The sequence below is a fragment of the Talaromyces proteolyticus genome, assembly GCF_021365285.1.
Source record: "Talaromyces proteolyticus strain PMI_201 chromosome Unknown BGW36scaffold_3, whole genome shotgun sequence".
Taxonomy (NCBI): domain Eukaryota; kingdom Fungi; phylum Ascomycota; class Eurotiomycetes; order Eurotiales; family Trichocomaceae; genus Talaromyces; species Talaromyces proteolyticus.
Genome location: NW_025764279.1, coordinates 2,615,614 through 2,632,868, shown reverse-complemented (window position 1 = coordinate 2,632,868; position 17,255 = coordinate 2,615,614). Strand labels below are relative to the sequence as shown.

General features: G+C 49.4%; 6 protein-coding genes across 6 annotated transcripts; 3 read left to right on the top strand and 3 right to left on the bottom strand.

Annotated features, from left to right (window-relative positions):
• The first annotated feature begins 225 nt into the window (after positions 1-225).
• On the top strand, positions 226-3,192 carry BGW36DRAFT_315330 (ribosome-releasing factor 2, mitochondrial). Its single transcript, XM_046212545.1, has one exon. The coding sequence runs from the start codon at positions 332-334 to the stop codon at positions 3,098-3,100; it is 2,769 nt and encodes a 922-aa protein (XP_046075844.1). The 5' UTR covers positions 226-331; the 3' UTR covers positions 3,101-3,192.
• Positions 3,159-4,864, bottom strand: BGW36DRAFT_372906 (zinc finger protein gcs1). The gene is made up of 4 exons (XM_046215525.1): positions 4,609-4,864; positions 4,450-4,518; positions 3,684-4,379; positions 3,159-3,621 (listed from the first exon to the last, which is right to left on the bottom strand). The coding sequence occupies exons 1-4, from the start codon at positions 4,648-4,650 to the stop codon at positions 3,268-3,270; spliced, it is 1,161 nt and encodes a 386-aa protein (XP_046075843.1). The 5' UTR covers positions 4,651-4,864; the 3' UTR covers positions 3,159-3,267.
• Positions 4,865-5,038: 174 nt separating this feature from the next.
• Positions 5,039-7,091, bottom strand: BGW36DRAFT_372904 (uncharacterized protein). Its single transcript, XM_046215524.1, has 4 exons — positions 6,641-7,091; positions 6,084-6,399; positions 5,820-6,026; positions 5,039-5,752 (listed from the first exon to the last, which is right to left on the bottom strand). Exons 1-4 carry the CDS (start codon positions 6,814-6,816, stop codon positions 5,426-5,428), a joined length of 1,026 nt encoding a protein of 341 aa, XP_046075842.1. The 5' UTR covers positions 6,817-7,091; the 3' UTR covers positions 5,039-5,425.
• An 850-nt stretch (positions 7,092-7,941) lies between these two features.
• On the top strand, positions 7,942-9,894 carry BGW36DRAFT_395099 (uncharacterized protein; the record flags this gene model as incomplete). Its single annotated transcript, XM_046217997.1, has 4 exons — positions 7,942-8,551; positions 8,605-8,997; positions 9,056-9,130; positions 9,182-9,894. The coding sequence occupies 4 exons, from the start codon at positions 7,942-7,944 to the stop codon at positions 9,892-9,894; spliced, it is 1,791 nt and encodes a 596-aa protein (XP_046075841.1).
• A 187-nt stretch (positions 9,895-10,081) lies between these two features.
• BGW36DRAFT_117355 (uncharacterized protein) lies at positions 10,082-12,199 on the bottom strand. The gene is made up of 3 exons (XM_046209266.1): positions 11,991-12,199; positions 11,804-11,929; positions 10,082-11,724 (listed from the first exon to the last, which is right to left on the bottom strand). The coding sequence occupies exons 1-3, from the start codon at positions 12,012-12,014 to the stop codon at positions 10,198-10,200; spliced, it is 1,677 nt and encodes a 558-aa protein (XP_046075840.1). The 5' UTR covers positions 12,015-12,199; the 3' UTR covers positions 10,082-10,197.
• A 916-nt stretch (positions 12,200-13,115) lies between these two features.
• BGW36DRAFT_424738 (uncharacterized protein) lies at positions 13,116-17,104 on the top strand (the record flags this gene model as incomplete). The annotated part of the gene is made up of 3 exons (XM_046220012.1): positions 13,116-13,552; positions 13,629-16,303; positions 16,362-17,104. 3 exons carry the CDS (start codon positions 13,116-13,118, stop codon positions 17,102-17,104), a joined length of 3,855 nt encoding a protein of 1,284 aa, XP_046075839.1.
• Between the last annotated feature and the right edge of the window lie 151 nt (positions 17,105-17,255).

Here is a 17,255-nt window from a genome sequence, read left to right as displayed (position 1 = left end):
GGACGCTTCTGGACGCAAGACAGGGCAGTGCGATAGGGCGGCGAAGAGAATGGTAGGTCTGGATAGGCAGTAGCGGAGATGGTTGGTGGCTGCTGCGTAGTCCGTAGTGCGGAGATCAGCGACATGACATCGTGAGGCCAAGCCTGCGGGTCCCAGACTGGAACCTGATTGGCCAATGCTGCTCCCATCTCAGAGCTGCTACAGAAAAACAATTCAACGTTCATACATAATTCCTCTCGACTGCCCAGGTCTGGTTTTGAAGCTACCATGGGGCCAAACAGTCCACAACGCTGTCTATAAATTATCTCGTCACCCCTGTCGTGAATCGATTATGGTGACTGCCCCTTTCTTGGGAAGGGCTGCTGCTCGTCCCATTCCGGGGCTGTCGAGGAGAATAACATGCCAACATGTATCAAGCAATATACTACTAAAAGGACTGCGTCTATCGCTGCAAAAGACCTTTGGTCGAGAATTCAATTCCACATCTCGGCTTCTGGACATGATTGATCTCGACAAGACCCGGAATATTGGAATTATTGCACACATCGATGCCGGCAAAACAACGACTACAGAGCGGATGCTCTATTACAGTGGGTTTACCAGACGCATCGGCGATGTAGATGATGGATCAACAGTCACAGATTTTCTTCCTGCTGAGAGAGCACGGGGGATAACTATTCAGTCTGCTGCCATCACGTTTCATTGGCCACCCAGAGGCACAACTAGTGAGGTTGATAACCTTAGTGGGCAGGGGTTAGACGCCAAAGGTCTTCCAAGATCAGCCGCCTCCCACACGGTCAATTTGATCGATACACCTGGACACGCTGACTTTACGTTCGAGGTGCTTCGGTCCTTGCGAATCCTAGACGGAGCTGTTTGTATCCTTGATGGAGTCGCTGGTGTTGAAGCACAGACAGAGAAAGTCTGGCATCAAGCAAGCACATACCGAATTCCACGGATTGTTTATGTCAACAAACTGGACCGAGATGGCGCCGCTTTTGGCAGAACGGTACGGGAAGTTGGTTCTAGACTGCATGGCTGGCCCGCGGTCTGTCAAATCCCGTGGTTTGAAGGAGGTGACGGGCGGTTTACAGGAATTGCAGATGCTGTGTCGCTCACAGGTCTTCTATGGAATGAGGCTGGAGATGGAAAATCGGTCAAAGCCTTTGATTTGGCGGGTCTAGAAGCCGAGAACAGCAAACTGGCCAATGAACTAAAGCGTGCTCGAGTTGCTTTGGTTGAATTATTAAGTGAGCATGATGAAAACATGGTCGAAAAGTTTCTGGATCATGAAGAGGATCATCTTGCCGTACCTTCCATCGACATATTGAGAAGTCTCCGCAAATGCCTTCTCGACCCTGCCAACACAATCATACCAGTGTTTGCCGGGGCTAGCTTTCGCAATATGGGGGTGCAACCGTTGCTCGATGCTGTTACGAATCTATTGCCGGGTCCAATTGAATCTCCCGACCCAGAGATAAACGTTGGGAACACTACAGGAAGCCTCGGCCAACTTCTCAGTGGCAATTTCGTCGTTGAAAAGAACACAGAAGCTGTGACTGGGAAGTCAAAACAAAAGAAGAAAGCCGCTACGCCTGCGGCTTCCGGTAACAATAATCCCGCCGCAAGTTTAGAGAGTTGTTCATTAGCTTTCAAAGTTGTGAGCGATGCGAAGCGTGGTGTGCTCGTTTATGTCCGGGTCTATTCCGGTTCTCTTAATCGACAGAGTCTCCTTTACAATACCAACCTAAATGTTACAGAAAAAGCCCCCCGCCTCTTCAAAATGTACGCCAACGATGCTGTTGAGGTTGAATCTATCTCAGCAGGTCATATCGGCGTTGTCGCTGGCTTAAAGTATGCCCGAACTGGCGACACATTAATATCCTGTACAGGCGGCAAGATGAATCCTCCAGAGCCGCTCAATACACTTCAACTGCGTCCCATTGACGTACCCCCTCCCGTCTTTTTTGCAAGCATTGAGCCTCACAGCCTCAGTGAGGAAAGGAGCATGCAAGATGCTTTAGCGCTTCTGTTACGAGAAGATCCCAGCTTGCACGTTACCGTTGACGAGGATTCTGGTCAGACCCTGCTAAGTGGTATGGGTGAACTGCATCTGGAGATTGCTCGAGACAGACTGGTGAAAGATTTCAAGGCAAAGGCAACCATGGGTCGAATCGAAATCGGTTACCGAGAATGTGCTCTGAGCCATTCTGTCGCCGTAACTAAGACATTTGATAGGGAGATCGCAGGACGAAAAGGAAAGGCTGGATGCACAGCGGTCGTTCAGCCATATGATCCAGCTGAAGAACAACTGGGTCTTCCCGAAAACACCATATTTGCTGAGATCCGTGATGGAAACCAAATAGTCATCTGCGCCCCCGGACTCGATATAGTAACGGATAAACATGACCGTGAGCAGAGCTCGAAGTTACCGTCACACCTAGACGTCAATGCCTTTAGAGCATCTCTCTTCAATGGAGCACTATCAGCACTCTCCCGTGGTCCACAGTTCACATTCCCCGTGCATAGTACGAGAGTCACGCTGACTTGCGATGTTGGCGAACATCTCTTTGGTTCTGAAAGCAGCGCCTCGGCCATATCAGCGGCCGCACGCCTCGCAACGCAGGCTGCGCTACGGGACTTGATTACAACGTCACCAAACAACAGCACTGCTTTGATGGAGCCTCTGATGAATGTCATTATAAGCGTCGACGAGGCTAGTCTCGGTGCTGTCGTCCACGACATTTCCTCGGCCCGCGGAGGACACATTATCTCCCTAGACGAAGCTATACCCATCACAACTGCACTCGACGCTACATCTGGAGTGGGTGACGAGGTAGTAATTGATGTAAGGAAAATATACGCCCCTCCCGACCCGTTTGAGTCGCCGCGTATTGAGGACGGCTCGTCGATGCAAGCATCTGCAAATCAACCGCGAACTATCACAGCCAAGGTTCCATTGAAAGAAATGGTTGGGTATTTGAAACATCTCCGCAGTCTCACAGCTGGTAGAGGTACTTTCGTCATGCATGTTGATAGGTTTGAAAAGATGTCGGCACCAAGACAAAAGGCTGTGTTGGCAGATTTGAATAGCTTGTAGTTGAGAACTGTCAATGTATGCTTAAAAAGATATATATATGTATACTAGAAAACGGAAGTTTTATAATAGATATGGAACTGACTCGTCATGAATTCATTCAATACGGATATATAGACTTCTCTACATCTAGCCACGCAGCGTAATGTATGGTTAATTACATGTATAAACTACCACTCCTCTCCCCAGTCATCCTTCTCTTTCCCCGGGGCACCTGCAACCCCAGTGGCGGCCGTAGTTGAAGTAACTTTTGAGGACGCAGTATGTGGTGTATTCCTCATCGCTGAGGTGCCAATCGCACCGGATTGTCTCTTTTGCCGGTTTTTCTGCTGTTCTCCAATTGATGACAGGTCATCCCAGAAATCTTGACGTTCGGGTTGTTGCCGTCGTTGACCACCAGCGGCGTCTGGGCCCTCAACGAAGCGGTTGAATTGATCGGCCGCACCCCGTACTCCTGTCTGCAAAGTCTGGCCAAACTGTGTAGCATGTACTCGTGCCTGAGCCGCAAAGTCCGAATCGGCAAGCTACATGACAAAGATATATAAGCCACTGCCCAAGAGTTACAAAGGAATGAATGAATACGTACCGACTTGGCTGTGGGTTGGATATAAGTGTCGTTCACACTCTTCGCTGACTTGCCGACAGTTGAAGTAAACCAGCCGAATCCCTTTGAAAACGCAGCTACTGGGTCTTTCTGGAAGTCATCGAAGCCAAGTTCTGGGCCTACCTGACGCGGAGTACTAGAAACTGGCAATCCACCACCAAACCCGCCGTATTTCCCCCCTTGAGATGGCGGTAAGTCTCCACTTCTGGAAGCATTATCATTTCCAAGTCTCGTAAAATACGCCTCATTGCGTTCTTTCTGTGTGCGAGCACCATCGAATGTAGCCGGTGACGATCGCCCACCCTGAAGAGGAGTCCCAGACCTCGAGATATTTTCTTGAGTTGTAGCTGGCGACGGCTGTTTTTTCTTTCTTTCTCCCGGGACATATTCTTTGCCTTCGACTTTCGCTGTCAATCGATCCTTGTATTCCTCACCCACCTCGCTATCATATCGCTCTTTAATTGTCGAATCCTCGAATGTTCGACCTTCCGAAATGACGATTGGGTTCTCATCGTAAAAATTCTTCCATGTATCATTGCCACCTTTCTCCATACGTTGAATCTCGGCATTCTTGAAGGCGTCCATAGTGATAGACCGAACAAATGAAATATGTACCCCGAGTCCGCGATGTGTGCCGGCGCAATTAAGGCAGATGAATACTCCGAATTTGGGTGAAGCCTGTCGGCGAGATTGTTGGTAAGCCAAATAAAACTCGAAAACACATCCTGGAACGAAATTTTAGATTTACCCATTGCGGTGAGGGCGCTCCACAGTCACAACAGCGGTCGTTTCCATTAGTCTTTGAGATTTGAAGTAGCTAGAAGAAGAAAGTGATTAGCAATCGAGATAACATGTCACGAATTTTAGCAGCTATGAGGCAAAATGGCAATTGGCGAGCGCATCATACCTTGGCCCTTGTCTCGGGATCGACTTCCCACATCTTCGACATATTGGGCAGATGGGGGATGTTGGACTTGATAAGTGAAACGGTACTCAATGTCGCAATTGAAAGAGTGGAAGAAAGGATATTCAAAGGAGTGATGAATTTATTCAAAGAAGTGATGAATTTAGTTCACAACACTTGCGCCTTTCCATTCCTGTTCTCTAGAGCTCAGGGGCGCTGGCTTGTTTGATATGGGCTCGTGGTTGCGGATAAAGTCGAGAATCGGCCCAGGTGGTTACTAGTGTTGTTTCGTTGCGATGCGGTTGGTCCTCCAGCTTGCTTTCCAAAGATGGATACCCTGGTACGGGCCCCACATCACATTCTCCTCTGACATGTATGGAATCGAATTTCGACAGTCAAGGGTTGATAATACTGATTGTGTAATAGACATTTTAATTATTTGCAAATGCATGCATGCTATACGCCCGTTACTGGCTTGGAGCTGACCCTCAGTGTTGTGATATTCTTGGTATCCACAGTATTTGGCACAGAAACTGGAGTTGGCAACAGAATCAAGGTGTCATTATGATACAGGTAAATGTAAATAATAGTAATTAATGGAATGATTTCTTGGCCTATACGGCCCAGATTGCGTGCCTGGCAACCGAGCCGCAATGTATCAAACACGCAGACACAGTAGTCCTGGCCTAGTTCATCAATTGTAAGACATGTCAACTACAGCACATTTTTCTGTTTCGCGGTGAGCAACTACCATAAAATTGTATAACATCTGCATGGCAAGTCTCGTAAACATCCCCTGCTCGTAATGATCGACGTACATCTAGGCGGCGGCGGGAGCACTGTTTTCCTCACCTTCGCCAGCTGCGGGTTCTGCAAGCTGGTCAGCACCTTCACCAGGAATAACGTCTTCCTTGCCGGGGCTGTCAATGGCAACCTTGACGGCGATTTCACGACCCTCGATTTCCTTGCCGTTCATTTCCTGAACAGCCTTCTCCTGAAGAGCCTCAGAGCCCAAAGTGACGAATCCGAACCCACGACCCTTACGAGGTTCGTTGCGGGCCTGAAGCTTCTTGATCATGAAGCGAGGAATGGGGCGCAGGGCGATTTTAGCCGAGACGGGTTCGTACGCTTCGAAAAGTTCTTTGAGCTATACAAGTATCAGTTTTGACGAACTTTATAGATTTAATGATAGGAAAATTAGTAGGTGAGCTAACCTTTTCTTCACTCAGGTCGTAAGGAAGGTTAGCAACCATGACCTTGGTCTTGGAGGGAATACCATCCTCAGGAGGTCCACGCTGCTTCTGAGGGCGAGCAGCCCGGGACTTGTCCTTGGATTCTTCGGTCTCAGCGGCACCTTCAATCAAAGGGTCGACCTGGGCAGGAACATTGGTCGGAGCGGCAGCCTCGGCCTCATCAGGTTGCTTTTAATGTGACTTAGCTTGCTATTGCTTATAATCAATGGATACAATCAGACTTACACCAGCTTCGTTGCGAGCGCGGCCACCGCGGGCAGGACGGCCACCACGTCCACCGCGACCACGTCCGCGACCACGGGTAGAACCTCGCTTGCGGCCTTCACCTCCGCTACCTCCTTCACCACCACTGACAGCACCTTCCTTGACGTCGGCAGGCTCGGGCTTACGAGCAACTTGAACAGATACCTTCCGTTCAAGGATTTCCTTGCCAGAGAGCTGTTGGATAGCCTCCTGGGCCTCGTGGGCGGTAGCAAGATCAACAAAGGCATAGCCGACAGGACGATTGGTGCGTGGGTTTACAGGAATGGCAACGCTCTCACTAAAGGATGTGTTAGATGCAGAACTTGATATGGTGAAATGGTGGCAAGATTTATAAACAGATAAATCGACGATGGCAAATGTGATGCAAACAAGCTTTGAAAGATCTAGCAATTACTGTAACGAGACAGTACACCACTGTGTAGCGATGAAAACAAGCTCTTGCCAGATCACAGCAGGATGCAGAATGGCGTAGTATGCTGATCGAAAGTGTGGCAAGATAGGGCTGGTGGGTGACTCACATGGTGTAGCCGTTGAAGAACTCCTTGAGCTCTCCCTCAGTGGTCGCGTAGGCGAGGTTCCCAATGTAAAGCCGACGACCCTCATCGGCACTGGCAGCGGCAGCATCAGCGCCGTTGGTGCCGTTGAGAGAGGTTTGCGCCAGGGCGTCGGCGAGATTGTCTGTGGCAGTAGACATATTTAGGCTGAGGACACGGGGGCGGATGTTCTGTTCTTTTCGAAATCGATGACGGGAACGGACCGATGTGTAGGTGGACGACTCAGGTAGCGTGAGGCTGCCTTTGGCGGGAGATTGACTTGAGGGAGGAAAAGGGTAGCTTGGTGCCCTAGATGCAGAAGCTTGTTCAGCGGGAGATGGAAAGCAGATGGGGAGCGGGCGTGATGTCTGCGTTGAAGAAGAAGGCAAGAATGGCCGGGCTGGGCGCGCTGGGGAAAGGAGAAGGAGGTAAAAAAAGGGCAGGAGCGACCCGAGGATGCGCTAAGCCCGCTCGGGAGTGGCGGCGACCAGCAGCTCGCAACAAAGCTGCCGGCAAGGCACGGCTGATTGGCCGGCCGGCGGTGCTGCCCCGCTTTTGGCTGTTTGGCTGTTTGCTCTGCTTAACAATAATAATATTCATCTCACCTCACATTGTTCTGAGTCTAGCTGTCACGTGACTCGCACTGGAGGTAGACCTAGGTGGTGGTGATTTAGCTATGAGCATTTGATTCAGCTTGTGCGAGTTTCAGGGCCATGGTAGGCTATGCGTCGCTGCCTTGAACGTCTTGGCGCGCGCTGCGAATTACTTCGGATGTACGGCGGACGGATCAGATCATCGCAGTCGTGGAACGCGGAATGATTATCGAAACTGGCATGCGTTGTCAATGACGTTGGTGCAGAGCATCGTGAGTTCTGGCTGTGAGGGGCTCCTAGGCTTATATACGGTCTCGATCCTTGGATCTGACCTGCTACTCGACATGCACGCGCGACGTCAAGCATCTGGCCGATCAGCGATTATCTAGAGTTCGGCCAGTGTGATTCGCCCTGCTGCGCTTACTAAGGCAGTTAGTAACGCCTGTAACAAGGTTTCCGGCGCGACTAAGCTTGCCCGTCCGCCCAGTCCTTTACTATTTGAACATCAAAGATTTCCTCCACCCTTCCGGCCGCTCTGAATCACAGTCGCTCCCCTTCAGGTGTCGACTCATCCCCCTCCCAGTCACCCTCTCTTCGCCGTCCACCATGGATCGAATTGAGCAGGCTGGCGATTCCGCCAGCAATGGTGCCGGGTCAAGCCTTCAACCTCAAGAAGCCTTTCCCTTCCCCGCCATGTCGGAAGATTCCCAACCAGTTGCCGCGAGATCCCCCCATCCGTCGCAACGGCGGTCTCGACAGCCCAGTATACGATTACGCCGCCTTTCCTCAGCGTCATCGTTTGACCAGCAGGCGGCGATTGAAAATAGACGATCAGCAACTCCGCAGTCGATACCAGACGCAGACAACATCCAGAACGCAGACGACGACGACGCATGGCAGGCGGGTAGGCGACGCAGCAATTCGGAGCCTCGTCCAGGTCGCTATTCTGCGCCACCTATCGTGACTTCCTCTGCTACATCGGCAGTAAATTCTCGCCAGCACATGTCTCCAGTGAAAGAGGAGACCGCCTCTATGTTTCGCCCGTCACTAGATTTCAACACCGCCGAAGCATTGGCAGCAAGACCACGGGCTTCAGAGCCCGCTCCTGAGGAGACATCAGTGCCCACCCAGGAACTGCATTCTATTCCAAGCAGGACAAGGATGCTTCGTCGGGCAAGCAATGTGGCCTTGTCAGCTTTGGGTCGCAATCGTGCGTCCACAGTCAGCGGACCAGAACCTACACAACGCTCACTCGCGCGCGACGAATACGACTCTCGCATAGTTGATCTCCTGGACGTGATAGGTATGGTGTACGACATTCTAATTGTATTTCTGAAGCTAATCAAAAGCAACTAGATCCTGAAGTTTCAACCCTTTCCACCTTAACTAATGTGCAAAACTCGCTCTTCATTCCTGATCTTGGAAACCTGCTCAACCGCATGCCAACATATAATCTTACGCGGCGACCAACGGATATTTCAGAAGGCCGCACATCTGACCAAACGACGGAGGATGAAGGTGCAGGTATAGAATATGCGGAGGCCTCTGAGGAGCGTCCCCGTCCACTTAGCTCCATGAGCATCGTCTTGGGTCGAAGTCACTTTGCCATATTACCAGACGGTGCTTCTCTAGACGGTTGGTCTAAGCAGGACATTGAAGAGTTGAATGATCATGTTCGGCACATGCTTCATTCACGCCGGTCGAAGTTCAAAAGAGCTATGAGAGGGTTTGGACAGTATGTACGGAAACGTAAGTAGACTGGTGGTGCGAGATTCCTACTTTCGGTGTAGCTGACAACACTATCTAGCTCTTGGGTTCTTTGTGACATTATATGCAACCTTAATCACTCTGTTCGGCCTTGCCTGGGTCCTTTTCCTGATTGGTATGTTATCGTACATTATTATCCTCGGATTATTTTTGACCATGTTGGCAGGTTGGATCAATGTTGGCGGACGGCAATTGTACATCATCAATGTTATCGACAACGTCCTTGTAGCCCTCTTCGCTGTCATGGGAGATGGCTTGGCCCCTTTTAGGGCTGTCGACACTTATCATATGATTTTTATAGCCCACTACCATCACTTAACGTGGAAGCTCCGGAAAAAGCGCACCCTTCCAAAATTGCAGGATAAGAACGACCTGCCTTTGCGGCGAGCAGACGAAGTAGATGTTGAACGCGAGGGAGAAGAAAAGGTTTCAGGAGAATATTCTGTTCTTACTCCCTTGCAACAACACAGGCTAGACCACCACCAGAAAAAGTTCTCGAGGTCACACACATTCTATAAACCACACGAGACTCCTACCCATCACGCCTTTCCTCTTCGTCTTCTTGTCGCCATTGTCGTTCTACTGGATTTCCATTCAATTTTCCAAATTGCATTGGGAACTTGTACGTGGGCTATCAGCTATCACGTTCGCCCGTTTGCCTTGACAACTGTTATTCTATGTTGTTCAATCACATGCAATATCACTGGTGGAGTCTTGATTTCGATTGGAGATCGTATGAGTCGAAAGAAAGATGTTGTCGAGCGTATGTCCCGGCAGGGTCTTACCTGCGAGGCGATGAAGAAAGTAGAAAAACGCAAACGAAGAGAAGAGCAGCACAAAGCTGAGGAAAATCCTCCTGATGTTTATCCAGGAACCTGATGTATTGCTTGACTGGGTTCGCTGCTATTGGTATTTTGCTCTTCGTGACCTGTTAGATACCCGGATATTCTTTTTGATATACTATCTTGTATATAATGAACCTGGAATGTTGGTTTAAGATATGATTTTTAATTAAGGATCGTGGGACATTGCTTAAATATCTAGCCTACGTGTTTGAATTTTATTCTGTGAGCACTTGCATGGATGATTTTTGCCGTCTTGTTTCATTTGCTATGAACTTGGAATCCTGTTACACGTAACTACAACTAACCACGGTATATATGTATGTACACTCGTGGAGAGTCAAGAATCCTCCGCATTGCCACTGTCATTTGGAATTTTTGGAGTCTGAACTGGAGTAACAGATAAATCATCTTCCCCCTGATTCATGCTTGGCGTGCCACCAGGCCCAGCAGCAACATCGGCATTCCTTCGAGTCTTCGCGCCTTCTTTGAGTTTCTCCCACCTTTCACGATATCGACCTAGCACAACTTTGAGTTTCTCGTTCTCGCGAGTTATTTTTTCTGCTTCCTTTTTAGAGCTTCGGACCAGTTCTTCGAGCTCTTTGATTCGTTTCTCATGGTCATTAGTTGCTGGTATAGCTATAGGTGCCGGGATTGCAGAAGATGCTGTTGGCGATGATGTATTGACGTGTTGCTGATGATGAATCGCTTTTAGGGATTGTTGCAGGGCCAAAGATGAGGACTGAGCGTTGACTTCCCACATATGAAGTCGTTTCGATAATTGGTCAGTAAGCTGCTTTAATGCTTCGTTTTCCAGGCATAACTCTTCGTTTGTTTTGGTGCTCTTTTCATATCCGCGCGAGCCTTTTGCTGTTTTACTCGATGCAAGATTTTGTAATAGCTCAGGCGAAGATGGTGTCTCACGGGCATCGACGAAATCTTCATCTCCGCCATCGTCCATGCTATTCCGGCGAGCTTCTTTTTCCGCACGGGATAAAATGCCGGCATAGGAAACTGTGCCGCCTGTCGTTGGTACAACGTAGAATGACTCGGCTGCATTGCTCGGCATGCCTCCATTCGCATCTCGTACCGCCCTCAAAGCAGCTCGTGAAAACAGATGGTTGATGTCTCCCTCCACAGATGCACTAGGACGATCTGAGATTGCGTTGTTTCGATCAAGTTTAGTTTCAGCAGATGATTTCTGACGGGTGGTTTCGCTATTATCGGCTCCCAAGGGCAGTCCAGCAAATGCTAGGGGCGCGGATATCTTAGAGATAAGTCCCTCAAAGGTGGAGTAGAATCGTTGAAATGGCTCATCAACTGCTGCAAAACGGCCTTTTGATGATTGAGCATCGTAAGCATCTGCAGGAATAACCTGGCGTGACGTGATTTCTGTTGGACTGATTGACGGGGGCGACCATGGTTGCTTAGGTGCTGGCACTACGCGGCCACCTCGCTCTCGGAGTCTTCCTTCAGTTGGCTTTGTTCGAGAGGGAGAATCGCTAAGTTGGCCACCAGCATGCTGTGCTGACAAGGTTGGAGATACGGGAGAGCCTCGACGAGGATTAGCAGGAATGCCCCTAGCTGAAGCTAGGTTGCTCGCTATGGAGGACGATTCTCTCTGTAGCTTACGGTTGTGGCCGGGCAGTCTCGGGGGCTGTTGCGGCGATTCACCTGCTCCCGTGTGTTGTGAGGTTGTCGGTGCAGGTTTAGATAATGGAGGCAACTCGGTTTGGGCATTTTTCTGGGGTGGAGATGATGTCGATAGCTCCGGAGATGCTGTGCGCTGGGGATGCTCATGCTGAGATCGCAGAAGGACGGCGAGTCGCTTATGCTCTTCTTCAAGTAGTTTCAAAGTTCGCAGAGCCTATTAATAAATGAAATCTCATCAGCAAGATTATCTTGGACACGGTCAAGTTCGCTAGCATCTAGGGTTCGCCACATACATAGGCGTCCACACAGTTCTGAGAAGCAGTTGCAAATTCCCCCGCGGCCAAGTCATGCTCTTCGCTCGCAGCTACCGGGTTAGATTTACGAGTCTCCAGCAGGGCATTACGCGCATGCGTATGTGCCTATTTCAGAATTTTCCGTTAGTCATTGGGTTTACTTGCAAGGCTAATGAGGACTTATTACTAAGGTCAGCGGAACGGTCTCCATCTCAAAGCGCTGGGAGTTGCACGGCGAAGCCTAGCAAGATGAAGCTTCTTATAATAAAAATTTTTTTCGAAATAATAATGGGTCGCATATGATCCGCGATAGGAATAGACTTGTTGTTCAATGCAAAGAATGAAAACGGAAGTGCTGTAGTATTGCGGGGAGCCGCTTTCTACCTGCGTAACTAGTCGAGCAGGCCAGGTGCAAGCTATGTGGCTTTAGGTTTCATCGGAAAGCATGTTCCAATACTGTCATCGCCAGCAGCTGGAGAGCGCTAAAAGGTAAGGATGGATCTAGGCCGGTATAGATAGGATGGTGAATGACGGTCGAATATAGAAGGTGCAGTTCTTGCATATGCCGTATGATGCGCGGGTCATGTGGATTCGGCGGCTAACAGTACCGCGCGCCGCTCACAACCGCCTACGCCGTCAGCTCGTCGACGCCTCGCGAACGATGCATTTTTGTTGTGAGCAAGTGAAGAGACTCTGATCCTGATTCAATTGCCATAATCAATATTCGTTTTCTGTGCCGACAGATCGCGCAATGATCATGTACCACTAGCAGCAGCCAAGCAGGCTAATCGTTTTCGTATCCCTGAATCTTCCCCTCTTTCCCCACAGCAGCTCTAAACCCTTCTAGATCAAGGCGCCAGACCAGCAACAGCCCCCGACACTGCGCCTCGCCCGATTCGCCAGCCAGCCAGACCAGCGACTGCGACACTGGAAACACCTAAACCTGCTTAAGCAGACCACCTCAGCTCCAGCCAGCAGCGACGCTTCTCTTCTTCCAGCAGGCCCATCGGATATCCATCGAATTTCATGTTGACACTATCGTGAAAAGTGTGTACGTTTGTTTCCTGTCGAGAGAACATCACATTCAGCTAGCCTCGGCATGGGGGAGTGTTACGTCGATAGAATTGACCCTACGTCAAGGTATGATGACATTTCGCGTCGCTCGATTACACACCATAATTCATTGTATAAATAAAATAGTTTGATCTAATCTGGATGGAGAAGCAGTTCATTGACCTAGTAAGGCACGTCTGCCCACCTTGACCGAACAACGTCACCGAAACTCGGCCTTGAATCAACGGCAGCCTACGCCATGGATGACGCCCAAGAGTCATCACACCACCCTCCTACGGTCGGATTGAAAAAGGTGTTCTCGCGCTCAAATCGGAACCAGACTGCCCCCCAAGGCCAAGATATGGAAAGTACTTCCAGTTCTGCTCGGAGCAACGGCCGTTCTTCGGTCGATTCAACACCGGAAAAGCGCCTAGCAACTAGCGGTGAACTAGCAGTGGAAGACTCACCGAATCGCTTGTCAAAACTGCTCGGTAATCGGAAGAAGAAAAAGAGCAAAGCCACAGAATCTGTCGTGTCTGCTGATTCCCCGCTTGACCATGACAATAGTGTTCCAGTTCCCGCGCTGCCGTCAGAAGAACTTGGTAGCTCCGGGCCGTCTGCAAATAAGTATACTTTTGGGTCGAACCAGAGTGCCGTTAGCATCAATCTGTTAACAGACGACTCGGAACCGGATCAGTAAGTCGATTAGTTCCTCCAAAGCAAACATGTGCATGATATTCCAGAATGGGGACTAACACGATGATTGCAATAGAACGCCAGCTCTCGTATCGCGCAGCTCTCATACTGGGTATTTGACTGCGTCTTCACCGCTGATAAAAACCACAGCCGTGGATAATAATAACGACTCCGCTTCGGCTAGTTCAGGATCGCCTTCGCGGCGACATAGCGTGTCCGAGATAGAAGGGCCAGGGTTCCTTGGGGTAACCTCCACAGTATCAGGCCCTGCTCCAGATAATGCAAAAAGGCCGGGCGTTTCTCCATCAAGACGGTTGAAAGATGCATTCAAACCACAAGCTAAAAAGAGCCCAAGCGTTAGCCCAGATAGGGAATCATCGTTGTCTGCAGAAAGTCAACGTAAAAGATCGCATAGCATTTTCGGAGGCTCAAGTCGACGAAGCAGCCTCTCAGAAAGACGAGCTGGGAAGCGCTCACAAAGCCCACCACCTCCGCTACCAAAGCCCATTATTGTTGACTCGACCCCCCCACCTACAACTGAGTCGCCTGACAATGCAAATACTACGAGGACGCCTACGGGAGGGGATCTCCAGAGGGTAGTCACAAAAGTCACTCCACCTACGCCCACCGAAACTGGTAATGGATCCTCCCCTAATATTACAGAATCGCCGGAGTCCATAAAAACCCAAAGTTCAGAATTCCCTCCCGGTACAGTTGTGAGTCCGTCGGGACATATGATATCTCACCGTCGTGTCCGATCAGCAGGTGCCACTTCTCATCCTCCAAGCAAGTTGTCTCAAACAACAATTTTGACGCCTACAATCGAAGAGACTCGAGCTACGGGTTCTCGCACTCCTTCAGGAGTGCAGAATGGCTTTTTTTCTTCGGTACTCTCTGTAGCTCAGAATGCTGCTTCGACTATAAGCAGTAGTTTAAGCGGTCCGAACAAAACCCGTAGTGTCACGTCACCGGCTGATGGAGATAAACCCCAAATACTTCCTGCAGATGATGCAAGTGATGGAACCGAGCAACCGATGCAGTCAAGCAACGGAGAATCCAAAGACGACAAGCAGAAAGAACTTGCTATTGATACCCTTGGAAGTGGAGATTTGGATTTCAGCCACCTCGATGTCGATTCCGCAGCAGGTGGCGTGGTAACGACGAAGGATGGTGTTGTAATCACTCAACCTGATTTGTCTACAGACCCCCGCAGATCAAATGTCGCAGCTAAGAGGGACCAAATGTCCGCGCGCATTGAAGATATGCGAGTAGCACGGGCTGTATCGATGGCATATGAAAAGTCGACCGATGCTGTATCTACCCCAGCAACAGTCACTCCAGAAGAGACTGTTGATGCTAAGGTAATGACACCCTTGACTAAGGAGATTAGTGGGGAACAAACCCCTCCAGGAGGGAGTATATTTGATGGGGAAAATGGGGGTAGTGTGAAACGCACTGGAAGTGTACGCAGCCGTCTAGCTCGCCGTCATCGTGGCTCTTCAGGAGCAACTGGTTCAACTATAGGGGCTATGGGACTCAACGCAATGTCGCTCGCCATGCCGAATGGTAACGCAAATGCTCCACGCTTGACGGGCTTCGCTGTTGCAAGTAAAAAACGAAATCGTGAATACCATCAGCTTTTCCGAAGCGTCCCAGAAGATGACTTCTTGATAGAGGACTACAGCTGTGCGTTACAACGCGATATTATCCTCGCCGGGCGAATTTACATCTCCGAGGGCCATATATGCTTCTCAAGCAATATCTTAGGCTTTGTCACGACCCTGGTTATCAGTTTTGATGAGATTGTGGCCATTGAAAAGGAAAATACCGCCGTGGTATTTCCCAATGCGATTGCAATTCAGACCCTACACTCACGTCACACCTTCCGCAGCTTGCTTAGCCGCGAAGCAACTTACGATTTGATGGTTAACATATGGAAGATGAATCATCCTGCTTTAAGAAGCTATCTTAACGGTATGCGTATCGATGAGGGTCTCGGTGACAAAACTGAGAAGGCAAATGAGAGCGATGTTGCTAGCGACATCGTGGATGAAGATGAAATCTACGACGAAGATGAGGACAACGAAGGTGATAGCTTAGATGGTGGTGAGGATAGTCTAGCTGGGAATGGTTCGACCGACTTTGGTAAACAACTGAGTGCGGCTGCCAATGGCTCAGGCTCAGTGACGGTCTCAACGACTACCCTTCCCATAGCTGACACGAAACCAGTCGTTAGCAATGGATCTTCCGAAGGGGACGGAAGCGGGTTTCCGGGACCACCTACACATTCCCCAACGGATTACACCGACCCTTCTGGCCGTTATGAAAAGGTTATAAAGGAAGATATTATCCCTGCGCCACTGGGTCAGGTTTACAGCATGGTCTTCGGGCCTGCGTCTGGAGCTTTCATGAGCAAGTTTTTGGTAGAGGATCAGAAGTCCCTCGAGTTACAATTTGAAGATGACAAGAAGGGACTGAACAACGCAAACAAAACCCGCCAGTACTCATATATCAAACCTTTATACTCGTCCATCGGACCCAAGCAAACAAAATGCATTAGCAACGAAACACTCGATCTACTTGATCTAGAAAAAGCTGTTCTTGTGACCCTCGCGACCCAAACACCTGACGTCCCCAGCGGAAATGTTTTCGTGGTCAAAACTAAATACCTATTTACCTGGGCAGCAAACAATCAGACTCGATTTTTCATGTCTTGCGCCATTGAATGGACAGGAAAGAGTTGGTTGAAGGGTAAGTTTACAATAAAACCAATATCGTTAGTGTATAACCAAGCTAATTATTACATTAGGACCCATTGAAAAAGGTGCTATTGATGGTCAAACTACTTTCGGAAATGATCTTATTAAAGCTTTGAAAGCAGCAGTGCAGAGTCGTGCCGGTGGTGCCTCCAAAGGAGTCAAAGTGTCAAAAGGTCGTCGCAAGAAAGGGTCAGTCGGCGCGGGTGAAACCGTCACTGCCGCAGCTGCCGCAGCCAGTGCTGCTCTCGATGCCAACAAAAGAGAACATCATAGCTGGGGCATTTTCGAACCTCTCCACGGTCCATTGCAACCAATTGTTAGCCTTTTCAAACCCTTTTGGAGTGCACATGTTGCCATTGGAATCATTGCGTTTTTGTTGTTCACGATATACTCCAAAGGCCTTACTACACCATCAACGCTATCTCCTGATATAAACCATCTGCGATTAACGGAGCCACAACGACTGGCTGCTTATGAAGAGATGTGGCGTGCTGAAGAGAACGAACTCTGGAAATGGCTGGAGGACCGCGTAGGGATGGACGGAATCAGCTTTCCAGTTAATGGCCAGAGCCACGAGTCAAGAATACGACCACGCAAACATAGTCAAAAATCCTACACTCAATATTTGGCTTCTAAGATCGATGACGAGCAAATATCGCAGCGGGAGATGAATTACGCTATTCGAGTCGTTCGAGACCGGTTAGAAAAGCTCGAAAAGGTTGTTGGTGAGCCGAAGAGCGACCTTCATACTACAGGAACCCCAGGCGGCAAGACGAAAGGGGGCCTTTCCTAAGGAATTCATTCAAGTCGATTTCTATTTCATATACACTATTTGTTACATTATATAGACGGCTGCAGCCAATAACCTGCAGCTTAGCTCAGTCCTTTCATTATTTTTTTTCTCTTATGTACGATTTATCTCTCTTGGTGAAAGTTCTAGCGTT